Raw genomic sequence first — 26,612 nt, 5'->3', positions numbered from 1 at the left:
CCGAATCCCTCCTGACACAATCTCCCCCCCCCCCCGCGACAATCTCCCCCCCCCCTGACAATCCCCCCCCCTCGACAATCTCCCCCCCTCGACAATATCCCCCCCCTCGACACAATCTCCCCCCCCTCGACAATCTCCCCCCTCGACAATCTCCCCCCTCTCGACAATCTCCCCCCTCCTCGACAATCCCCCCCCCTCGACAATCCCCCCCCTCGACAATCCCCCCCCCTCGACAATCCCCCCCCCCCCTCGACAACCCCCCCCCTCGACAATCCCCCCCCCTCGACAATCCCCCCCCCCTCGACAATACCCCCCCCGACAATCCCCCCCCTCTCGGACAATCCCCCCCCCCTCGACAATCCCCCCCCCCCTCGACAATCCCCCCCCCCTCGACAATCCCCCCCCCTCGACAATCCCCCCCCTCGACAATCCCCCCCCCCTCGACAATCCCCCCCCCTCGACAATCCCCCCCCCTCGACAATCCCCCCCCTCGACATCTCTCTTTCCTGCACCCCCAAGCTCCTGTGCTTTTGTGAGTTTGACCACAGAAATTACTTTGCTTTTTCCTATTCCTGACTTTTAAGGAAACGTGAAGTGAAAGAACGGTGTGGATATAAATTCAGAGTTCAGCTTGGGTGAGCTATTTTGGTGTTTAAATAACACGCGTAACAATGGGGAGCTGCCAGGTCAGCATGGTAAAAGAGAGAATTGAAAATCCCATCAGAGAGAAGAACTTCATTGTAGACTGTTCCTGGAAGAGAGGTGATAGTGAATTAAACATCAAAACCAAAGCAAAATAATGTAGGTGCTAGAAATCTGCAGGCAGGGTGGCCCACAACATTGTGGATTGCCTTCCTTTTATTTGATGGTCTCCGGGAACCCGTCTATATTAGCCAGATTCTCCATGCTTCCTTCCTTCTCTGCTCTTCTGTTGTAACTATTTGCACCTCCTCAGGATCCATCTCTTGTTTCTATATTTGTCCCATTATTCACCTTATTTTGCCTTGCACTGTCTTCCCCTTTGTCATTTAATCCTGCCTCTCCCCCTTATCACTGACTTCTGTTCTCTCTCTCTCCCTGTCTGTTCATGCTTAAAAGGTGTTCAGTTGTTGAACTGAAAGTTAAACTCTGTTTCTCCTCCCGCAAATGTTGCCTGGCTCACTTTTGTATTTCCAGCATTTTCTACTTAATTATCTCAATGCTTCAACATAAGTATGTTGTTCAAAGCAAGCAGTGCTGTTTGGCCAAGCAATGCCTATTTTGTTTTTGCACTTGTACAAACATTTTAACTGCTTTCTGCGTGGCAAATTTCATAAATTCATTTTTCTAGTTTATTTTTTTTTATTGGGTTGAAATGGTTTTGAGAGTATTTCTTTCTTCACTTGTCTCGCCTGTGGTTTGTGCCCAATTCTAAATTCATGCTGAAAAATAGGCATCAGCTTTTTATTCAAGAGTTCTAGACATTTGGTTATTAAAATAAGACTAATTCAGAATTTTTCTTGCGATACCTTTATTTAATAAGTTTATTTATTAAGAAGGCTGGTCGAAATGGAATGCAACTTCTTCCAAAAATTATTTATATACTGCCAATTTTTTACTTTCTCTGGGGCAGGTTTTTCAACATGAGTCACTCTGCATAAAAGGACTATTGCAGTATGACTTTGTTCCCGTTGCATCAATACACTTGCTGCTTTCAAAGCCCAACTGATGAAGCAACTCAGTCCTACTTCTAAGTAAGCGAGAGCTTTTAAGTAGGATTTTAAAAATCATTTTCCGGACTCTAAATTAAGAATAGACTCGGACTGTTTTCATTAGAAAGATGGAGGTTGAGGGGTGACCTGATAGAGGTCTACAAGATTGAGGGGCATGGATAGAGTGGATGGGCAGGCACTCTTTCCCAGTTTGGAGGGGCCAGTCACCAGGACGCATGGGTTTAAGGTCCGTGGGGCAAAGTTTAGAGGAGATGTGCGAGGCAGGTTTTTTATGTAGAAGGCGGTGAGTGTCTGGAATGCGTTGCCAAGGGAGGTTGTGGAAGCAGATACATTAACGGCATTCAAAAGGCAGCTTGACAAAAATATGCATAGGATGGGTGCAGAGGGACATGGCACAAGGAAATGCTGATGGTTTTGGCAAAGGTTGGTATCATGACTGGTACAGGCTTGGAGGGCCGAAGGGCCTGTTCCTGTGCTGTATTGTTCTTTGTTCTAAAGCAAGTTTTCACTTGTATTCGTATTGTCGTCTTGGCATTTTCTATTCTGACGGTCACAGTGCATTCTGATACGTAGCTGCAGGTGTACTAGCTGCCCTCACTAGCTTACTTCTGCATTCGGTCAAAACAATTCGAGTGCCAGTGTCACACGGAAGATTAATTGGCACCAAATGGGTGTAGGGGGGGGCGGGAAGAGAGAGAGAGAAAGCTTCTGCAGTGGGTCAGTATTTGGGTAGTAGGTCACTTCGGGGTCAGTTTATTTTGTACATAAGTGATTTGAAAGTAATAGAAAAAACTTTGCTGATGCACGTGGGTTAAGTGCAGGGAGGAATTGAGATAAATAGTGGCATTGGGCTGATGCTGTAAATGCTGTTTAATGTGGGCAACCAACTGAACCATGACTGACTATTCAGCATAATTAGCACAATCACGATCTTAACCGGGTCAAGTAACTCAAAGACGTTGTGAATACAAGGAACTGAATGCATAAGTACAGAGATGTGTATAGCATCAGAAACTTCAAGAGAAACTCGCTATTTTGTGGTTTTTTAAAAAAAAAATCAATTGAGGTCCGTATGAGAAGGCCGATGGTATTTTTGTGAATATCGGACCAGCTGGTTGTACTACAATGGCCTTTTTGGCTCTGATTTCCTATTACTACGGTTGACTGAAAGCCACACGATTGAACTAATCACGCCCTCCTCGTCTGTAATCAACAGGAAGGGGGTTGTTGTCTGGTGATCATGGTCAACAATTTTCCTTCCCTAATTCAGGCATGTTTAAACCAATTTTAGTGCCTAACCTCGGATAGTGCTCTTGTCTCTGAGTCAGAAGGTTGCCTGTTCATGTCCCGCTCCAGAGACCTTTATGGCTGATATAGGCATTGGGTTCACTATTATATTGTGGAATTGCTCACTGTTAATGCCATCTTTGGGTGATGGATTAAACTTCAGGTGGATGTAAAAGATCCTGTGGCACTCTTTGAGGAAGAACAGAATGTCTATTGGTGATCTGACCTCACCTACACTGAGAAAGAAAATTACCTGTGCTCAAATACTGCTGCTGTGGTTCCTACCTTCAAACATTCTGTTTGAATGTAGGAAACGCAGCAGCAGCTTTGAGCAGTAGAAGTAATCTGGGGCGGGGAAACCGTATTCGGCCAGAACAGATAACGGGGAGATTCATTTGTTTGTGGTTGTTAACGGGGAGATTCATTTGTTTGTGGTTGTTAACGGAGAGATTCATTTGTTTGTGGTTGTATTATCGTTGCACTATTTCAATTTTCTGACCCTCTCAAAGTAATAGTAGGCAAGGTTGTCCAGGAGCTTTCTGAGGAAAACAGAAGCAGGAATCTTACTCGAATGTTAAGAGAAGAATGGAAAATAGAAGAGAACATTATCCAGGCCACTAAAATGCTGTTGGCTGTGGTAACCAGGCTCCATAGCCGAACCTAATCATAGAATCCCTACAGTGCAGAAGGAGGCTATTCGGCCCATCGCGTCTGCACTGACCCTTCGAAAGACCATCCTATTTAGGCCCAATCCCTCACCCTATCCCTGTAACCCCACCCAACCTTTGGACACCAATGGACAATTTACCATGGCCAATCCAGCTAACCTGCACATTTTTGGACTGTGGGAGGAAACTGGAGCACCCAAAGGAAACCCACGCAGACACGGGGTGAATGTGCAAACTATACAGACAGTGACCCGAGATCGAAATCAACCTGGGTCTCTGGCGTTGAGGCAGCAGTGTTAACTGCTGTGCTTAGTGACTTGACTTAAATGGAAGAACAAGTGCATTAAAGCTTGCAGTGGATTACAAGCACTGAAAGTACAATAGTTCTTAGGTCGAGCTATCTAGAAGCGTGCCTTTTTAAAAAAAAGAAAGACTTTTTATGCATTTTAGTGAACAAGTACGGAAGTGTTTTTGTTTGAATTATGTTAACATTTTCGATGAAAAGTGGTAAATAACAAAATCTTAAATGAATCCATTTGTTTTCCCTGTTTTCTTTGGCTCCTCTATAAAGCGGGAGTGTCCAGCCTGCAGGCCTCAAAACACAGATGATTCGATTTTGGCATGTTCTTTTTACTTATTGTTTGAACTTTGTCAGCCTGCAGAGGTTTTGAAAGAACTATTTTTAAGCTTTCGTACATAAATTGTAATCCAAACAGGAAGGTCTATTGGTATCAGCAACTTGAAAATTACAGGGAGCATTCATTCAAACTTCGTATGGCTCTCAGGCTTGAACATCAAGTTTCAATAGGTTTTACCACATGTAAAAGAGTAAGATTCCTACTTCTGTTTTCCTCAGAAAGCTCCTGGACAACCTTGCCTACTATTACTTTGAGAGGGTCAGAAAATTGAAATAGTGCACATGTTCTAGTCTCCATAAACTAATGCTATGTCCTGATCTGATTGTGCCCTAAGCTCCACTTTCCAAGTGGCTATCAGAATACTGGGGCTGGTTTAGCATAGTGGGCTAAACAGCTCACTTGTTAATCAGAACAATGCCAGCAGTGCGGGATCAATTGCGGTACCGGCCTCCCTGAACAGGCCCTGGAATGTGGTGACTAGGGGCTTTTCACAGTAACTTCATTCAAGCCTACTTGTAACAATAAACAATTACTATATTATTAATCCTCGACACCCTTGCATGTCAAAAATCTGTCCAACTCAGCCTACCCTACACTGTACACTGTACCCACCCTACACTGTAGTCCAGGAATAGTATTCCAATCACTAATGACCAGAGAAAAAAATCCTCCTCTCCTTCATTTTAATTGGGTGGCCCTTTGTTTTGAAACTATACCCCCTAGTTCTAGATTTTTCTCATGATGGTGAACATCTTCTCAGCATCTACCGTGTCAATTTTTCTCAATGTTTTATGTTTCGATAAGGTCATCTTCTAAATTCTAATGAGTATAGGCCCAATATTCAGCCTTTCATCATAAGACAGTCCCTTCATCACATGAATCAGCCTAGTAAAACTTCTCTGAACTGCTTCCAATACTAGTATATCCCTCCTTAAAAAAAGAGACCAAAACTGTATACAGCAATCTGTGTGATCTCACCGACGACCGGGTGGTGAATCTGTGGAACTCATTGCTGCAGAAGGCTGTGGAGGCCAAGTCACTGCGTGTCTTTAAGACAGAGACAGATTTTCTTGATTAATAAGGAGATCGGGTTATGGGGAGAAGGCAGGAGAATGGGGATGAGAAACATAGCCACGATTGAATGTTGGAGCAGACGCAATGTGCCAAATGGTTTAATTGTGCTCCTATGTCTTATGGTACAGTTGTATCAGAATTTCCCAGCTTTTGTAGTCCATCCCCCTTGCAATAAAGGGCAACACTCCATTTGCCTTTCTGATCACTTGCTGTACTTGCATGCTACTTGTGATTAAGTGCAAGGACATCCAGATCCCTTTGTACTACAGCATTCTGCAGTCCCTCTCCACTTAAATAACTTTTGTGCTTTGCTGTTCTTTCTGCCAAAGTGGAAAACCTCACATTTTTCCTACATTAAATCAATCATGTACAAATTTTTGCCCACTTGCTTAATCTGTCTATACCCATTTGCACATATTAGTCATAGAATTTACAGTGCAGAAGGAGGCCATTCGACCCATTGAGTCTGCACCGGCTCTTGGAAAGAGCATGCTACCCAAGGTCCACACCTCCACCCTATCCCCATAACCCAGTAACCCCACCCAACACTAAGGGGAATTTTGGACACTAAGGGCAATTTATCATGGCCAATCCACCTAACCTGCACATCTTTGGACTGTGGGAAGAAACCAGAGCACCCGGAGGAAACCCACGCACACACGGGGAGGATGTGTAGACTCCGCCCAGACAGTGACCCAAGCCGGGAATCGAACCTGGGACCCTGGAGCTGTGAAGCAATTGTGCTAATCACTATGCTACCGTGCGGCCCCATTTGATTCTCCTTGCAGCCCCATTGGATTCTCCTTGCAGCTTGCTTTTCTATTTCTCTTTTGCTATATTTATTTTCATCAGCTTGACTTTATAAAGTCAGTTTTAATGCTCTTCAAAATGGACAGTTGCTGAGCTGACAGGGTAACAGCACCTGGTCACATGCTGACTTCCAGAGGTTGCGCAGTTACCAAAGGCAAACACCTCAAACATCTGGAGTATTACTCGCCTTGCATAAATTACAACTGCAGACCAGACCCCAACAGTGGCTAGGATACTGGACCGAAAGGCCAATATTTGAGTTTATTTTGTCAGATTTGAAAGAATGATTTGCTCCAGGAGTGATTTCATTAAGAAATGGGGATTTGATTTTTTTTTTTTCAAACAAAACTTTATTACAAATACAATATTAAACCCTTTAACTTCACAACTAGAAAAAACAGCTTACAGTTGTCCCTTAAACACTGCTGCTCAATTCCTCATTGCACAACAAGAAAGGAAACCTATTCATCCTAAAACCAGCACAGAACAGATTTGGGCTCCTGTTAGAACCCATTCAGACTCTGGCTTGATGTCTTCAAAAAGCTGGCTGATCCAGCGTGTTTCAGTGTCTTCCTTGTCCTCAGACAAGTCTGCCCTGCTTTAGATATTATTACTCATTTTATAACCATCCGTATGGGAAAGAATTGTGGACTTGTCAGACCAATCAGACTTCAATTTTTCTCCCACGTTTTCACAAAATGTCTCTCTGAATCCCTTGGCTTCACCCAGAAGTGACATCATCTCCCCAAGCTGAAGAACAAATTGACTCTCCAGGCTAAAGCACATTAATTTCCCAGGAACTTTGCCCAGTCAAACCACAGTGCATTAGCCCAGACTGAAAAACACATTCCTCTGGTCAATTTCACCTTCTGGTTCCTAAAAGCTGCCAGGCCCTGCAAAACTGAACCATTTTTTAAAAAACATGACCATTTCAGTCAAGCATACTCTAATCCCAGGCTTCCAACCTTAAATTGCTCCAATATTTAGAATCCAATATTCCTAAAATTCTCCATTCGTCACATATAGCATAAACATTCCAGGCACCCAACAACCCAGCCAGCAGTTGGCCTGCTCCAGTCAACTTCGAACAAAGGCAACCCTTTGCAGGTCTTAATCTCTCATCATGGTGCTTGTGTCTTAAGCATTAACTGTTCTAGCACAATAGTTTCAACAAGAGGTAATTGTTTTAACAGCCCAAAGCCAGCATCATATGACTGAGACTGGGGTTGTCTGCATTCCTTTAATTATAGTGTTTGGACCTTTAGGTCAGTTAGTGCTGGACCTCTGCAGGAAACAGCAGCTCCAGGCAAGCAGCCTGTGCATTTGGTCGTCAAGCTGCTGGCAGGAGACAGATCTCTGGCCCAAATCTGCAAACTTTGGAACTCGAGGGCAGCACGGTGGCGCAGTGGTTAGCATTGCTGCCTCATGCGCCGAGGTCCCAGGTTCAATCCCGGCTATGGGTCACTGTCCGTGTGGAGTTTGCCCTTTCTCTGTGTTTGCATGGGTTTCGTCCCCACAACCCAAAGATGTGCAGAGTAGGTGGCTTGACCACGCTAAATTGCCCCTTAATTGGAAAAATGAATTGGGTAGTCTAAATTTAAAGAAAAAAAACACTTTGGAACTTGTGCCTCCAAAGCTAACTCCCATCATGGGAGTCTTCCTCACGAAAGGCAGATCACCTGACAATCACTCGACCTGTTGTGGGAAGAAACCTCCCATTAGACTTCTGATTCTGGACACAGAAAACCCCAACTTGTGTGTGTGCGTGCGTTACAATTTATGTCACTTGCATTATCTTATAACGGAGAGGAAATTTTCCTACCACTATACAAACTACATCTAGAGTGCTGCACTGTCTACAATTCAGAGTGCCACTGCTCAGGAAGAAAGTGGTTATAGAAATGTGGAACTCTCTGCTACAAAAAGTAGTCGATGCTGGCTCAATTAATAATTTTAAAATCTGATATTCATCTTTGCTACAGACATGAGGATGTGGAGTCCAGACAGGTGGATAGGGTTACGATTTGGACCAACCATGATCTGATTGAATTATGGTCTGATTGATTTGGACACGAGGGGCTGAATGGCATATTCCCGTTCCAATGCAAGCGTTTTCCTTTCTACTTTTTCTCCAGGGTGCCTGCTTTTTTTTTTAGTTGGCGGGGAGGGGGCTGTGTGTGTTTTGGTTAATTTTATTGCAAATTTTGAAATATGCACCCATTCACCTACTTTACCTTCACAGATACCACATAGTGAGTCGTGTATGGCGATTCATCATCATGCCAGTCAGCAGCTATTAAAAAAAGTCTTGCTGACATTTTAGATATGCAGCCCTGTTCAGCCGAAAGGTTATACAACCAAACATCATAGCTTGTCTTTTTTGTTTTACGGACATTGATCAACTGACTGTATTTCCAACCAGGGGCCAGTTTCGCTCAGTTGGCTGGACAGCTGGTTTGTGATGCAGAGCGAAGCCAGCAGCACGGGTTATTCATGAAGGCCCGTCTTCACAACCTCGCCCTTCGCCTGAGTTCTGGTGATCCTCAGTTGAAAGAGCTGTTTTTAAGTTGCTGTTTTTGTTTCATTTATGTGTATTGCGCAGTATTTGGATACTTTTATTTCTCTTTCAAAATACTCTTAAGTATCCAGTGATGTAAGAAAATTTGTACTGAGAAGCAGCAGTAGTTTTCTTTTTGGATAGCTAAAGCAGACTCGATGGGCTGAATGGCCTCCTTTTGCACTGTAGGGATTCTGTGCTTTTTAAATGAATATCTATTTAAATTGTGGTTTGAAGTAACACTGTGCTGCTTTACCTTCAATTGTATGGCTACCCCTGTTTCTGGCTCCTGCAATTCATCCAGAGTTAAGAACAACAAAGGACCCAGGTTTTAGCTTCCATCCAACATTTCTAAATTTAGTGTACCATGCTGATTAGATTGCCTCCCTTTAATCCACTGATCCTTTTCAGGGAACTTCAGGTTTTAATTTAGCATTTTAATAATGTTTCAGAATGCATTTGATTCTGAGAATGATGTGAATTGCATGTTCCGTGGTGCCCTGCGTTGCACGTGAATTTCTACCACTCAAAATCTGCAGAAATCTTTTGAAGCATGTATTGTGAAAACTCAAAATGTCCCTAGGGATTACGTTGTTCGGTTTCAGTTTGACGGCTCAAGATAAATCCACTTTTATTCCAGTCAGACATTGCTTCACTTCGTTCTGCTGCCCAGCACTCTTTGCCCACAAAATGACATTCGTTATAAGTTTCTTTTATGTGAGATATTTTGATATGTTTGTAAGCGACATAATAAGTTTGTTTCAATACAAGTTTTACTTTTTTTATAATTTTTTTCCCCTTCTGCTTCAGAGCTCTATTGTTACCTGGCAAGAAGGTGTAATGCTTGCAAATAACAGTTTGGCATAGGTACCAGTTAATGACAGTAAAGTATTTAAAATACAGATTACCACCAAAATTGAAACAAATTAATATGAAAGCCAGAGGTAAAGGGCTATGAAAGGCAAGATCTTCATAACAGAAGTTAGCAGATTTTGGCTTTCTGGAACTCTCAAATGATATCATAGAACATTACAGCACAGAACACGCCCTTCGGCCCTCGATGTTGTGCCAAGCATTATCCGAAACCAAGATCAAGCTATCCCACTCTCTGTCATTCGGGTGTGCTCCATGTGCCTATCCAATAACCGCTTGAAAGTTCCTAAAGTGTCCAACTCCACTGTCACAGCAGGCAGTCCATTCCACTCGCTAACCACTCTCTGAGTAAAGAACCTACCTCCTATATCTCCCACCCTGAATCTTATAGTTATAGAACATAGAACATTACAGCGCAGTACAGGCCCTTCGGCCCACGATGTTGCGCCGTCCTGTGAAACCCTTCTAAAGTCCCTCTACATTATTCCCTTATCGTCCATATGCCTATCCAATGACCAATATCCAACAGGGGCTGTTTAGCTCACAGGGGCTGTTTAGCTCACAGGGCTAATCGCTGGCTTTGAAAGCAGACCAAGCAGGCCAGCAGCACGGTTCGATTCCCGTAACAGCCTCCCCGAACAGGCGCCGGAATGTGGCGACTAGGGGCTTTTCACAGTAACTTCATTTGAAGCCTACTCGTGACAATAAGCGATTTTCATTTCATTTCATTTCATTTTCATTTGAATGCGTTTAGTGTTGGCGAGTCCACTACTGTTGCAGGCAGGTCATTCCACGCCCTTACTACTCTCTGAGTAAAGAACCTACCTCTGACATCTGTCCTATATCTATCTCCCCTCAATTTAAAGCTATGTCCCCTCTTGCAACAGCTACAACCACCCAAGAAAATAGTCTCTGAATGTCCACTCTATCTATCCCCCTCATCATCTTCTAAACCTCTATTAAGTCGCCTCTCATCCTCCTCCATTCCAAAGAGAAAAGCCCTAGCTCCCTCAACCTTTCCTCATAAGGCAAACCAGGCATCCTCCTGGTAAATCTCCTTTGCTTCAAGTATGTGGGTAAGACATTTTGATCTTCAATTGGGGTTTTACTGGCCCCGGGTTGGTAAGGATATGGGCGGTGCTGTTGAAATACCAGGGAACCATATCTGGAGCACTGTTTTGCAACTGGTGACAATGGCTGGAACTACCTTCCACTCAGGTGGGTGGCCAGTTTAGCCAATCGAGGGCCATCTTATTGGGCCGACTGCAATGTGCCAGGGACGGTGGGGAGGCAGCGATCTGCATGGAGGCAAGCCTCCCAGTGGCTTCCCGGAAGATGGCATTGCATCTGGAGACCTGTGGCCCAACGAGGAGGGCCTGTGGTGTTACTGGTCATCGCTGCAACCGTACTGCTCCCACAAACAGGGCCTGCCTATCTGGCCCTGGTGGAAAAAAAATAATTTTTGACTGCCCTCTGAGGTCGCCTCAAAATGGAGGCATCGACTTGTTCCCCTTGCAGCGGCCACATCTCCCAGTAGCACTGCCACGTGGAAGCGCAAACCAGCCGCCCTTAATTGAATGGGCCCAGTGACATCCAGTTAAAAGGCCGTCACTGGTAAGATTGCCACTGCAGCCTCACTTCCCATCCGTGTGGACTTGGGAAAATTCCAGTTTATTTCCGTTGATTTGAGTTGAAATATGTTTGGAGAAGGGAAAGTTGTGGGTGTAATCGACAGCAGTGAGAAGTTGTGGAGCTGGATGATTTCAGAATGTGAATTAACAGTTGAAATAACGAGACCTGATCTAAAGTATCTTTTTTATTTATCAAATGTTTCTGATCCTTGCTCATTAAAAGTTCAGTTAACCAGGATCTTGGTCTTTGACTCTACACTAGAGGTAACCTGGAGGCATGTGGACTAAGGAAGCATTATATATTTCTCTGTTGAGCCACAATCACTCAAAAATCAAGTGTGTGTGCCAGAAGAAAAACTAAAAGGAAAGTGCAAAATGAAATCGTATGTATGTGTGGAATGAAATCTGCTTTTGTTACCCAGTCTGACCTACATGTGACTGTAGGCCCACAGCAATGTGGTTGACTCTTAACAGCCCTCTGAAATGGCCCAGCAGGCTATTGAGTTGTATTCAAGGAGGTGGTTCAACACCATCGAGGGCAATTGGGGACAGGCAATAAATGTTGGCTTTCCTGGTGATACCCGCATCCCACAAAATAATTTTTAAAATTACAATACTGTCTCGCTTGGAGTTCCCCCAATTTATTTATCTGACCACTGTGTGTAATCCTCCAATCTGATGTCCCTCTTGCACAGAAGCAGTGGATGAGGTAAACAGTATCGAATTCCGTGGGAGTGCAGGAGCCATTGGGAGCTTTGGGAAGGGTGCTTCCCCGCCACTGGTGTGCTCCTCTAGGAATTGTTTTCACCAATCCATGAATCACCAACATCTTGTTCATTAATCAAATATTCTTTTGCCAAAAGTAAAATTATGCTTCGGTATTATGCAAGAATTAGACGTCAGTGCTGCCTTTATTTGCATAATAGGCTCGTTGAAGTAATATTGTGCAAACTGGAAATGGTGTGCTTTTGATATCCCTGGCCTCATGGAATAAGTTATTCTTCTATTGGAGACCTATTCCTTTTCTCTACTTAAACGTATTTTGTGAATTTATATTTCAAATAATTGTTCTTTGGTAAAATAAAATCCAGGTGATATTGAAAGTTCTTGTGAATCTGAGTGTCCTGTTTTGTTTAAGCAGAACTGTAACTGATGTGGAAGTTTCTGGTGAATTATGACTGTCTCATAGTTATGTAAATTCAATCATGTTTGGAATTTTTGTGACCTTTTTGTTTGAAGTGCCTCTCCGTTTGAAGAACAAAAGCTTCCTTTGATTTTCAGATATTTTTCTGCAGTAGTCTGACTTCATAGTTTTTTTAAAAAATCAATTTCTTTTTACACGAAAGGAGGCCAGGGAAATAAAGTTTGACCCAACTACTGTGAATTGATACTTTAGTGCATTTTTTTTATTGGGAAAGAGCAAACTGGTGAAATGCATCGTACTTCTTGGAAAATAGATTGCAAACAATTCGAAAACTAGCTGAGACCAGATGAATTGTGACATTTTTCTGATTTTTGCATACTGACTCTTTTACTTTCATGTTGATCTTAAAAAGTAAATGATAAAGGAACAACATTTCCCTCATTCCTGCAGTTGATTAAAATAGAAACCATCCAGCTAACATTTAGGGATAGAAATTGCAAGGTGTTCCCACGAACTGATTACAGGGAATAATTCCTCAACGTTGCTGAGCCTTGAACCCGATTTAACCTAGAACGGTAAGCTGTGCATGCTTGCTCTCCATCACTAGGCAGCGAAGCAGGCTTCTGAATCAGCACTCTGATAAGTCCCCACAGCAATGTCTGGAATGGGCAATGAGGCACGATTGCAACACAAGGTGAGTTAGGGGAACACTGCTCCTCATAACTCCCCTAGAAGGCGATTTATTCCTTGCCTTTCATTTGCTTCACTGGTGAATCCTGAATGGGAACGCCTGCCAACTGATCATTACTGACTAATTTGAAATTACACCCTTATACAAAACAGAAGGGTCCAACAGTTGTTTCAGCTGATCATTCAAGACGTCTAAAAAACGTAACCATGACTTCAACAGTGGGATCAGCACCTCTGCAGATTTGGCGCTGGCTGACTCACTGCTAAATTGGTATGTTTTACATCTTTAAAATGGTTGCAGAGCATCTCCATTCCTAATCCTTACCAAGTTGATCTGTTACTAAATTCACTTGGCTATATCTTTAGGACACCTTTCTAGGTGTTTTTGGCAGTTCTACTAACTGGAGCATTATGTTGGGGTTGCAATTTGTGGTTGATCTAGAATTTAAAGCATTTGCACATAAAAGACGTTCTTCACCAAAATGGTTTTGAATTAAGAAGGTCTAGAGTTGAGCCTCTGGCACTTTGCTTACCGATAGTTTGCCACAGCTCAACCTCTATTGCTGTTCAGCTAGCTTGAAGTTGTTGGGATGTCTGCCTGATTTCCCCTGTCTGGAGGAAGCACATTTCCAATTTGTTAACCTTTTGGGAGGGTTATGTAAATAGAATAGAATCCCTTCAGTGCAGAAGGAAGCCATTCGGCCCATTAAGTCTGCGCCAGCTCCCTGAAAAAGCACCCTATCTCAGTCCAATCCCCCACCCTATCCATGAAATCCTACCTCGGGGCAATTTAGCATAACCAATCCACCTAAATGTGGAAATGTGAGATTGCAAAGTTTTAATCAAGTTCGAAAACTTTTTTTTCTTTTGCATTTTCTTTTTTCTTAGGGGGAAGAAATTTTCCTTGATATGTTTGAAGATGAATATCGAGCCATGATGGTAAGTGGCCATCTGAGTTAGTTCTTATGCAGCTCAAGTAGTTGAATGTCTTTAGCCTAATTCTGTAACATATGTATTCCTACAACTCTAACATGGGAAATCATTTATGTACAAAATTATACAAGCTTTACATTGAAGGAGTATAGGATACTTCATTTGTGTGATAGAGCAATGTTTTATTAAAGATGAGCAAGAGACAAATGTGTGCAAGACTATTGCCCCAGAATTACACAAGAATAGACATTCTGTAGATCCTCTTTTAAGCCTACAAACATTCTTGATACTCACTGCCTTAAGATATTCACTGCCTTAAATAGTGCAAGTAAGGCATTAATTGGAGGCATTAATAGTTTGTCACAAATGGTTTTCATGATGTACATTAGTTATTGAGATTGCCTATTGGTACCTACTCCGCATCAAATATGTTTAACAATAATGTCAATATTTTATCAATAATATAATTTAGTATGTTTAACAAATTTGTAATAGTTTTCAGATTAGGTTGGATAACATTGGGAATGTGAGGAAGCCATTGTAGTGATATCGTAGTTGTTTTGTAATTCACCGAATGACCACTAGGAGTCTCACTAGTATATAAGTGAATGTTAAAGTCCAGTGATCTCAAACTGGCTGGAGGAAGCTGAAGAGAGGTTGCTTGTGCTTGACCTTACTGTTGTTCATCTGTTGTTTGTATATAGTTTACCCAGAGTTAATGTTAATAAATTGTTTATAGCTTTAGCTACAAGTGTTCTTGTAATAGAAATCAGGCCATCCAACAAGAACATTACAGCTATTTAGCCCCTCGCACCTGTTCTGCTATTTAATCTGACCTAACTCCATTAACCTACATTTCCTCTATATCCCTTAATAGCTTTGGTTAACAAAAATAAATCAATCTCTGATTTAAAATTAATAATTGATCTAGTATCAGTTGCCATTTGTGGAACGGTGTTCCAAACTTCTATCACACTTTTGTATATAGAAGTACTTCTTCATTTCACTTCTGAAAAGCCTGACTCTAATTTTTAGACTGCACTGTAGTGTAGACATCCTGACAAGCAGAAAAAGTTTCTCTCTATTTACCCTATCTGTTCCCCATAATTGAAAACTCCAAACAAATCACCCTTCCAGGGAGTAAAACCTTAGTTTGTGTAATCTCTTCCTCTCAATTTAACCTGTGAAGTCCTGGTATCATTCTGGTAAACGTATGCTGCACTCCCTCGAAGGTCATTCTATCCTTCCCAAGATGTGTTCCCAGTACTCCAGGTTTGGTCTAACTCGTGTTTTGTTAAGCTGAAGCATGATTTCTAGCCCCTGGGATTCTAGCCCTTCAAATTCTGAGAGAGTCCGCAGTTTCGTATTGGTACCATACATTTATGTAGATTGGAGATGGCCTTTCTTGCCATGGAGGTTAAATATACTGCACAAGGTGTCAGTCAGGAGAATTTATGTTACACAAATCCTTAATTGTGGTTGTTGTCATGGCACAGCTTGTTTCTCCATTCTGGGCGTAGCTGCGTTGCAACAAATCGAAAGAGGAAACAATTGCTGTCAGCTTGCATTGTATTTTGTGCAGAATTTAAATTTGCCTCTTAAAAAGCTTAGAAGGTGGGTAGCACGGTGGCGCAGTGGGTTAGCACTGCGGCCTCACGGCGCCGAGGTCCCAGGTTCGATCCCGGCTCTGGGTCACTGTCCGTGTGGAGTTTGCACATTCTCCCCATGTTTGCGTGGGTTTCACCCCCACAACCCAAAAATGTGCAAGCTAGGTGGATTGGCCACGCTAAATTGCCCCTTATTGGAAAAAATTAATTTTTCAAAACAAAAAAAAAACGCTAGAAGGTGAAACATTTCTGCATGATGTAGAAAGATCATGTCGGTCGGATTGTAAACAAAAAGGGCATGAAACTAGCCCGATAAGACATTAAACAAGAAAATAAAAGTTGTTGATCGAGGAATGGAAAGTAGAAGGAGGTATAGGAGAAACAACAACTTGCATCTTTTATTGTAGATAAATGTCCCAAAGGCCCTTCAGAGGAATAAAAAAATCAAATGGCCCTAAAGACAAACGAGGAGAAATCAGGGATAAAAGCAAATGGCTGCGGATGCTGGAAACGTTGGCTATCTTCTCTTTCCATCGATGTTGTCAGACCTGCTGAGATTTTCCAGCATTTTCTGTTTCTGTTGTGAAAGAGAAATTAGTTCCGATCTTGAAGTTGGGTTTTAAGGGGGGCTTTAAAGATGGAGACGGAGGGGCAGGGCTTTCGGGGTGGAATTCGAAATGTGAGGCTGAGCTCGATGAAGTATGCCACCAATAATAGGGCAAAAAAAGAGTGGTGGAGAGAGTGATCAGAATCAAAGGGACGGAGTTCGGTGAAGCTGTTGTAGTGCTGAAGAAGGGAATGGATTAAGTCAGGGAAAAGTTTAAACCCAAGGATGAGCATTTTAAATTTGAGGCATTGGGGAAGCAGAAGCCACTGAAGGTTAGGAAGGATGGTTGATAAATGGATAGGACATGATGTAAGATGTAGTACGAACAGCAGAGTTTTGGATCAGCTAACGTTTCTAGCAGGTGAAGGAAGAGAGGTTGCCGCAAGAATATTGAGATACTCGAGTTTGCAGGTGACAAACGGAAATGAATATTTCTATAGCAAATTGGCTGAAATGGGCAAAGTCACAGATATTGAAATAGATGGTCTTTTTGATGGGAAGGATATAAACAGGGAAAAAACGCTTGAGATAACTAAGCTGTGAAAATGTTGATCCCAAGACGAATCATACCGAATTATTTTCATTATGCATTTTGAGATATAAACAGGAGATGTCCTATACTATGTCCACCCTACTATTAGGAATTAGTGACGTGCTTGTTTTCATTTATTTTGGGTGCAACCTGGTTATGAATTCCAATGGAATTCGGAAAATATGTATGAAGATCACAGGTTGTATATCTTGTATGGAATAATCTTCATTTCCTTGTAGAATATTGTACATACGCTATACCGAAACAAATAGTATTTCCCTTCCACATGTGCACTGTTCTCCACTAAAATGTATTGATTGTTCTACTTTTGCACATGTTGGTTGCCTTGCCCTGCAGAAGCAGCTTGATCCTCAAACCAAGTTGCCTCTTAGACACCACTATTAGTGTCAGGCTCTGACTGGAAACCAACGTGTAGTTCTCCAGCTGCACAGCCCAGTTTTTAGACCAGATCTTCTGACATTCTGAGCAAAACAAATTTGGGGGCGTAGCTTATGCTGTCGCTGTGACAAGGCGGAACCTGACTGAGCCGGCATGACCAGCTCACCAGAAATTGGGGCACCAACTTCAAAGGATGCCCCATTCTGAACAAAGAAATAACCCTCTTCCTGCACCACACAAGCGCAGGGCCTTTATATACCCGTTCTAAACCGTGCCAATGTGACATTACATTGGCGAGGTATCAATATTAAGTGAGCAGGGGGAGGAGGTGGGTGAGGGCTTGTTAAGTATAAATTAAGTACAATTTATTTAAATGTATTACAATGAGGTTATTGCCCTTTTGTGGATGGAAACCTCGTTCTATCACCGGCAAGGGATAGGGGAAAATCAGGAAATAAGAGCTGAGGGGCAGCACGGTGGCGTGGTGGTTAGCACTCTGCCTCACGGTGCCAAGGTCCCAGGTTCGATCCTGGCTCTGGGTCACTAACCGTGTGGAGTTTGCACATTCTCCCTGTGTTTGTGTGGGTTTTGCCCCCACAACCCAAAGATGTGCAGGCTAGATGGATTGGCCACACTAAATTGCCCCTTAATTGGACACAATGAATTGGGTACTCTAAATTCATTTTTTTAAAAAAGGAAATTAGAGCTGGCAAGATTTTAGCTTCCCGACTCTCATGGGATTTTGCGCCTGCGTGCATGACCATTTGTGCTCCCCAATGGTGACCAATTTTTTTTTTCAGGTGCTGTACACTTTTGATATCTTTTGTTTTACTTCAGATTTTGATCATCTGAAAATTCCATTGTCCATGTACTTTATTGACAGGGTTTTATAACGGACAGACGCGACTTTCCAGATCTTAACTTTGCTCAGAAATTAATGTTTTATCCCAATATTCTCAGTTAACACTTTTTTCTTTTATAATTCTGCCTCCATGTGCGTATTTGTCTTGCCTCTTTGCTTTGTATACATGCAAGTGGCAGCATTAGCTTCTCTGAGTGACATTATGGTATTGCCGTTGATCTCAATGTCTCCGGTACAGCAAAAAAAAAATTAGCCACGGCTTCTGTTCCAATCAACTGTGCAATGCTGCTGGGAACGCACCAAGGCGATTGAGCCCGACTTTGACAACACGTCTTGAACATCCATTGAAAAAAATAGCCAGTCGGGAATGGCTGCCGTGTGTCATCAGGAGCAGTGAAATAGTCAAAGAAGCAGCAAGGTGGCACAGTGGTTAGCACTGCAATCTCATGGCGCCGAGGTCCCAGGTTCGATCCTGGCTCTGGGTCACTGTCCAAGTGGAGTTTGCACATTCTCCCCGTGTTTGCATGGGTTTCGCCCCCACAACCCAAAGATGTGCAGGCTAGGTGGATTGGCCACACTAAATTGCCCCTTAATTGGAAAAAATGAATTGGGTACTCTAAATTTATATTCAAAATAATAGTCAAAGAAAAGTTGTGGGGTGGGAATGCAAACAAGTTACCCAGGATGTGGCCACCAAAAAGTTACTATACTGTTGTTGACTCTCTAAAAGTTCCCTTCTGGTTCCTTACCGGTTCTCTGGGACTTTTGTTTGGTTCCCAGGCGCTTCAAAGTTTGCGCTCACTACAGGGAGAACAATAATAATCATTTAAAAATAGCTGTAGAGATTCTTAAATAAACGGTGGCAAATTCAAGGTTTTTTTCCCCCTGCTGTTCTGTATTCAATGGGAACTAGGTCGTGTTTGGCCGAGCTCAATTTGTTTCAAAGTAGGGACTGGAAATACTCGGTGAGTCTCTCAGAAACTGTGGGGAGAGAAACTGAGTTCGATCTACTGGCCACACTGCGCCTGAAAAGCTGTGGCGTAGCCTGGTCGGTAAATGACAGTAGACGCCGCTCCTGGGATATACCCGTCTCGCCATGCCTTGCGAGATCTAATGCAATCTTTTGATATATCACGATGTGAAGCGTGCCCATTGTGGGCAGGATTACTTTTTTGGCAAAGCTGCATATTAGAGCGAGACAACTAATTTTACTGTAATATGCAAGGGCTGGTTTAGCACAGTGGGCTAAATAGCTGGCTTGTAATGCAGAATAAGGCAGCAGCGCGAGTTCAATTCCCGTACCAGCCTCCCCGAACAGGTGCCGGAATGTGGCGTCCAGGGCTTTTCACAGTAACTTCATTGAAGCCTACTTGTGACAATAAGTTTTTTATTATTATTATTATTATTATTATTATTCCCTGAAGTAACCATGGTGTTGGTTCCTTCAGTACTGGTCTCCACAAACGGGGACCAGAAAGAACAGCCTCCCAAGGAAGGGATTGGAGGTCCCACAGATGCATGCCCTCTGGGTAGTATGGTGTGTGGTACCCCGGTACTGCTGGTGCCAGCCTGATGCTGCCATGGTACACAGGTGGCATTCATTGCGTGCCGGCGATCGAGCGGGGGGGGGGGGGGGGGGGTTGTGAGGGGTGGTCTCAGGACCCCTTACAGTGAGTTGGAGCTTGTGGTGGGGGGGTTGTAAGGTGTTTGCGCTGGAGTCTCGATCGCTCCCTGCACTGAGGTGTTTCGGCGAGCAGGGCTAACCTTGCCCATGCATTCCCTGCTGAGGCCCCGTATCTAACTGGAGTCATGTTAGATAGCGTTATGTTTATTGGTGCTGCGAACGCCAGGGAAAATGCGGCTAAACGGACTGGCGGCTATGGGACATAGCTCCCATTCGGTAAAATCACACCCGACATTTCGGGTCGATGAGATTCTGGTCATTTATTTTAGCTTTTCTTTCCTCCAGAGTAAACCCCTGAATGTAGAGTACCTGATGATGGATGCGTCCATTCTGCTACCTCCTACTGGCACCCCTCTAACTGGTATAGATTTTGTAAAAAGGCTACCATGTGGAGATGTGGAGCGAACAAGGCGGGTAAGCACCACAATACAGTCCGAACTGATCCATTTAACAGCCCAGAGTTAGTTCATGTTAATCTGCAAATGCTCAACTCTTCAAAATAAGGATAAAATCATAACATGAAATTAGAAGGCTTTCATTGTCTGTTTGCGTTTACATAAGCTTAACTTTGCTTTGGGAGATTTTAGTTAGTGAAGTTTTATGTTAAATTAGCGAATGCAATGGTTGCAGCATGGTGTTACAGGAGCAAAATGCAAATAATCGATTGGCCAATCAGGTGACAGCCAAGAAGTTATTAACTGTTAATGGTGAAATATTTAATACATTTCCTAAAATACCATTGTAATTTTTATTTATTTATTCTTCCATGGGATGTGGGTGTCGCAGGTCAGGGCAGCATTTGTTACTCATCCCTAATTGCCCTAGATCTAAATGGCTTGCTAGGACATTGCAGAGGGCAGTTCAGAGTCAAGCACATTGTTGTAGGTTGCAGTCCACTGTAGGCCAGACCAGGTAAGGACGGCAGATTTCCTTCCCTAAAGGACATTAGTAAAGCAGATGGTTTTTTTACGAGAATCGATGATAGTTTCATGGTCAGCATTACTGAGACCAGCTTTTCACTTCAAGATTTAGGAATTGATTTCTAATTTCACCAGCTGCCATGGTGAAATTTAAACCCATACCCCAGAGCGTTAGCCTGGGCCTCTAGATTACTAGTCCAGTGACATGTCACCGTCATTCTCCTGTTTAAATTTTATTGCCTTGCTCACCTATTTCAATAAATTGAATTAATTAATTGTTCATTATAGCCCTTTAATGAGAGTGTTTGAGATCTTGAACATGCACCAACTGTACCTGTGATGCTCAGCTAAACATTGAACAATTCACAGCCGTAGCATCACAATCTTGGATGTTCAGACAATTTTAGAACCTTTGGTAAATCGAGAGAGAAGCTTCCACATCCAGTCTTTGCCAGCAAACCTAAAGCAACTCCTCTCTTCAGAGCCTTTAATATAATAAAGTATACCAGGGCGGTATGTGGCGCAGTGGTTAACACAGGGAATGTGGCGCTGAGGAACCGGGTTCGAATCCCGACCCTGGGTCACTGTCCGTGTGGAGTTTGCACATTCTCCCCATGTCTACGTGGGTCTCACCCCCACATGTGCAAGTGAGATGGATTGGCCACACTAAATTGCCCATTAATTGGAAGAAATTAATTGGATACACTCAATTTATTTTTTTAAAATAATAAAGTATACCAAAGCAGCCTGCAGGTACATTCTAGACCAAAATATGACACTGAACCACATCAGTTGGGCTATTCAGACAGATGGCCAAACATTTTGGTCAAAGGAGGTAGGTTTTAACGAGAGTCTTAAAGGAGGAAAGAGAGGTGGAGAGATTCAGGAGCGGAATTCCAGAACTTGGGGTTGAGGTGGCTGAAGCCACAGCTACCAATGGTGGAGTGGTTTTAAAATCTGGATATTAGAGGAGTGCACATATCTTGAAGGGATGGAGGGAATTACAGAGATAGGGAGGGATGAGACCTGGAAGAGCTAGCAAACAAGAATGAGAATGTGAAAATCAAGGCGTTATTTAACCAGGAGCCTATGTAGGCCAACAAGCACTGGGATGATTATAGATAAGGGCTGGTATAGCTCAGTGGGCTAGACAGCTGGTTTGTGATGCAGAACAAGGCCAGCAGCGCGGGTTCAATTCCCATACAAGCTTACCCGAACAGGTACTGGAATGTGGCAACTAGGGGCTTTTCACAGTAACTTCATACTTGTAACAAAAAACAGGTTATTATTATCATTAGATCATAGAATTTACAGTGCAGAAGGAGGCCATTCAGCCCATCGAGTCTGCACAGGCACTTGGAAAGAGCACCCTACTTAAGCTCATGCCTCCTCCCCATCCCAGTAACCCCGCCTCACCTTTTGGACACTGACGGGCAATTTAGCATAGCCAATCCACCTAACCCGCACATCTTTGGACTGTGGGAGGAAACTGGAGCACCCGGAGGAAACCCACGCAGACACGGGGAGAACCCAAACCGGGAATCGAACCTGGGACCCTGGTGCTGTGAAGCAACTGTGCTACCGTGCCACTCCACTAGGTTCACTGTCTCCCTCCTGAGAGAAAGTGCAAAGTCTCACCCGAGGCCAGAATTGAACTCGGGACCCTGGAGCTGTAAGGCAGCAGTGCTAACCACATTGCCAACATGCCGTCAATCACTGGTTAAATGTTGTTTAGCATGAGGAAGGACATGGGCAACAGAAGGTTTGATGACCTCACGTGTATGGAGGGTAAAATGTGGGTCAACCATTAAAAGTGTATTACAACAGTCAAGTCTAGGTAACAAAGGCGTGGATGAAAGTTTTAGCAGCATATGAACTGAAGGGGTGTTGGGCAATGGTACAGAGATGGAAAGTATGGCTGTCTTTGTGTAGGCACAGATCTGTGGTTGGAAGCTCATCCTGGGGTCAAGTATGACATCAAGTTGCAAACCATTGTGTTCAGCTTCAGTAAGTTGCCTGGGAGAGGGATAGAGCTGGTACGGAAAATAAGAAGTTGAACATGATTTTAAAAAGGAGTTCCAGCAAACCTTAATGAAGAAGAAAGAAATCTGCATTAACTTTGAGTCCTTTCACATTCTCCGGGTTCTCCAAAGCTTTTCACAGCCGATTAATTACTTTCTGAAGTCTGGTAACTGCTGTAAAGTATGTCAATACATCAGCCAATATGCAGACACCTCGGTTGCATGAATCACGATAAACCACCTGAAAATCATTTTTTTATGAGGCTGGTTGAATTGGCCAGGATGCTGGAAAGCATGCTAGCTGCTCTTTGAATTGTGCAGTGAGATGTTTTATTTCCAAATAAGAGGACATAAAGGCCTTGTGTTTAATTTATCTGGATCAATGTAGTGTTGCTTTGTTATTCGCTGTAGCACCGTAACTTAGCTGTATAGCTAAAGTGACTTCAAAACTTAGCTGCAGTTATCAAGTTACCTTTGTGTGCTTTTTTTTAGGCTATCCGGGTTTTCTTTATGTTCCGTTCTTTATCCCTGCAACTGCAAGGAGAGCCAGAGACACAACTACCATTGACGAGGGACGAGGATCTGATTAGAACAGATGACGTTTTAGATCTGAGTAAGTAATTGTTGGTGCTGCTTGATTTGTTTCTCACTGTAGCTATTAGAGGGCTACGTTATTTTTTTAAATTTACGCGTATGATTTATATTTTTCCCCCATTTTTATTTCAAGAAAACACAAGGTAGAATTTTTTTTAAAAGGGGAAACATGACCGTTCATGCCTCGTGCGAAACTTTCCTTGCATTTTTATTTAATGGAAAAATATACATTTTGCAAAGTTGTTGTACAGTTTTGTGACAGGAAAATACATTGACTCATTGAAATTGTTGATATTGGAAACCACAGTCAAGGAAATTTGGTGATGACTCGGGATCAGCTGATATAGTGACTTTTCACCATCTTAATGTTGTGTCTCCTTTGGATCTGATGGCCCATTATATTTGTGGCAAGAACTGTTTTTATAGCACGGGGGCAAACTGTAGGGAATCTTGTTTAAATTTCCTTTTAAAGAATTATTTTAAATCTCATTCCCAACAAGTTTGACGGTAGGGCTAAATTACTGAATGAAGCTAGTGTTGATCTACTTTAAAGACATACCATGGAAATCCAAAAAAAAAAATCAAAGATTAATGCGTGGATTCAATAAAAAAACATGCGAAAACACCTTTGATGAAAATCTGATGGGTGAATTTTATACTGAGCAGGATCGGCGATGACGGTGCTGTGAGTAATTAAGTTGTTCCATTTTTGGTCACCAGCCTGAGCACAAAGCAGAACAGTTATAGTGTGAGTCATTTGTCCAGCTCGCACAACCCTGTCCGAGCAAAATTGCCATCAATCCATAGGAGTTACCCTATGGTATTAGTGTCACATGTATTCAATACATTACACTAAGTTTAGCCCATGATAGGGAGACGAGGAAAGATGTGAGAGAGTAACCAGGAAATTACAGACCTGTTAGTCTCACACCTGTTGGGGGGGAATTATTGGAATCTAAAATTATGAATCAGAGTGAGCCAATTTGAATTTCTAAAGGGCGAGTCGTGTCTAGCACACCTAATTGAACATTTTAGGGAAGTGACGTCAGTAGACAAGGAAATATCTACGGATGCAGCATAAATGGACTCCTAGAAGGAATTCAGTAAGGTTCCACAGAGGAGACTGTTAGCTAAACTAAAACTCTCAGAATTAAAGGCAAATTATTGACCTAGTTGGGAGATTGGTTCGACGGCAGAAAATGATAGTAAGGATAATATGTAGTCAAATCAGAATGGAGCGACTGGTGGTGTCCTACAGGATCTGTGCTGGGACTTCTATCTAGGCACTATATTAATGACCTAATAACCCAATAAGGAGCTGTTTATCCAGGTTTGCTGATCACACAAAAGTTAGCAATATAGCAAGTAGCGTTAGTGTGAGCATTAAATTACAAAGAGACATTGATGGATTAAGTGATTGGGTAAAACTGTGGCACCTAAATTTCAATAGAGTGAGGTATTCCATTTGGAGCCAATAAAGATTAGTTTCAAGTATATCTGGTGAAAAGCTGAGAAAAAAAGCTGTAGAAGGCCGTGGCAATTTAGATGTAATGTTACCCAGGTCACTAAAATACAATCATATAGAAAAAAATAATCAAGGTTAATAGAATGCTAGCCTTTATAACCATAGGACTAGAATATAGTTTTTTGCCTCAGCTCTGCATTACCTTGATTAGACCTCATCTGAAGTACTGTGTACTGTTCTGGGAACTGCACCTTAGAAAGGATGTATTTGCCTTTAATGGAGTGCAGTGCATGTTCACCAGAATGTTGCCACGGCTTCAAGGTTAAACTTTGAGGAGGGGGTTACAGGAATATAAAAGATTAGACAGTGATTTGTTTGAGATTTTGCAAAGAATTGATGGAATAGGAAGAGAAACTAGGAGAATCTAGGACAAGGAAACATAACCTTAAAATCAGAGCCAAGCCATTTAGGGGAGATGTTAGGAAGCATTTCTTCACGCAAAGGCTAGGAGACGTGTGGAACTCTTTCCAACAAAATGCTGTGGCTGATTGCCCAATTAATAGTCCGAGATCAATATATGTTTGCTATGAAGAGGTTTAGAGCCAAAGCGGTTAGATAATCGACTGGGATCTCATTGAATGGGGACAGGCTTCAGAGATTAATTGACCTACGGCACATCACCGAAGCAATGCCACTGTGATATTCCAACATAGGGTCATTGGGCACCCATCTCTCTTTCCTGCTGTACCAAAGTTAGCTCTTTCTGTAGCAAAATAATCTTTCCTGTGTATTAGATTTGTTTCCTCCCTGTTGGCAATGTTGAGTAAAGGACTACGTTCAGGTGTGGCTGATACTGATGTAACTATGATGCAATGTGACACGATTATGCAACCAATCTGGTGAGAAGCAGAAGTACAACCTTGCATAGAGTTGCACTGACATATACATAGATTTTCAAGAAGGCAATTCCATCACCACCATCTGAAGGGCAACTAGGAATGGGCAATAATTGCAGGCCTAACCAGCGACATCCACATCCCGTAAATTATTTTTTTTTAAAAATAAACCAGAATGGCTACAAATACAGTCAGTGGTAGCATTCTTAAGGTGACAGGCAAACCTTAAAGTAATCTCATCTAGGTCTTGAAAAAGACGAAACAGGCAGCTTCCCACATCTGTAGTTATTGTGAACCATAGTAGCTTTGTGTTCAGATCTCAGGAGGTTCATTCTTGGCGTGACTGACAGATCGTTGTCGAGTAGTTGACACAAAGGCTGAGCATCAATACTTAATTTTAATGCCAACGTTTCGGATATTTGTACTTTACCAATAGCAGCCTCGAAAGGAGGCTCCGTCCTGTTCCATTTGTATATTCTTCATCAGTTGGGTTGTTGTTCTAGACAGAGTTTTTCTAATTTTTTTTCCCGTGACCCATTTTTGCCAACTGGCTGACCTTTGGGACCTATGCCAGCTGACCTTTGGGACCCACGCCAGGTTTGCTTACCTTTAATGTGACCGGTGAGCCTGCTTAGCCGTCACCCTCTCACTCCAATCAGGTTTCACATCTTGTAGCCTGCCTATGCAGTTTTGTTTCATTTCCTGCCTACACCCTTCCATTGAATTTCAGGCTTCTTGCCACCTACTTCTTGTGTATTGCTGCCATTGTGCCAACTACTGCCAACTCACCTTGAACATTCATCCACTTGTCCTCACCTCAGGCCCCTCCATTTCTACCATTCCCCCATGTACCAGTGTGTGTTGATTGCCCCATTCAACATTGTCTTCAGTGGTTAGCACTGTTGCTTCACAGCGCCAGGGACTTGGGTTAGGGTTAGTGTCACTGTCTGTGTGGAGTCTGCATGTTCTCCCTGTGTCTGCGTGGGTTTCCTCCGGGTGCTCCGGTTT

The 26,612-nt window shown here is 42.8% G+C and overlaps 1 protein-coding gene across 6 annotated transcripts in view; it reads left to right on the top strand.

Annotated features, from left to right (window-relative positions):
* Positions 1 to 26,612, top strand: part of clec16a (C-type lectin domain containing 16A) — a 303,082-nt gene that overhangs the window by 149,714 nt on the left and 126,756 nt on the right. For all 6 annotated transcript variants that reach the window (XM_038820933.1, XM_038820930.1, XM_038820934.1 and 3 more), the window contains 3 exons: positions 13,973 to 14,023; positions 19,994 to 20,122; positions 23,142 to 23,262. In XM_038820933.1, the coding sequence (XP_038676861.1) occupies positions 13,973 to 14,023; positions 19,994 to 20,122; positions 23,142 to 23,262 (301 nt within the window). The remainder of the gene's footprint in view (positions 1 to 13,972; positions 14,024 to 19,993; positions 20,123 to 23,141; positions 23,263 to 26,612) is intronic.

The sequence above is a fragment of the Scyliorhinus canicula genome, chromosome 15 (genome assembly GCF_902713615.1).
Source record: "Scyliorhinus canicula chromosome 15, sScyCan1.1, whole genome shotgun sequence".
Lineage (NCBI taxonomy): Eukaryota > Metazoa > Chordata > Chondrichthyes > Carcharhiniformes > Scyliorhinidae > Scyliorhinus > Scyliorhinus canicula.
This window is presented reverse-complemented; position numbering and strand designations above follow the sequence as displayed.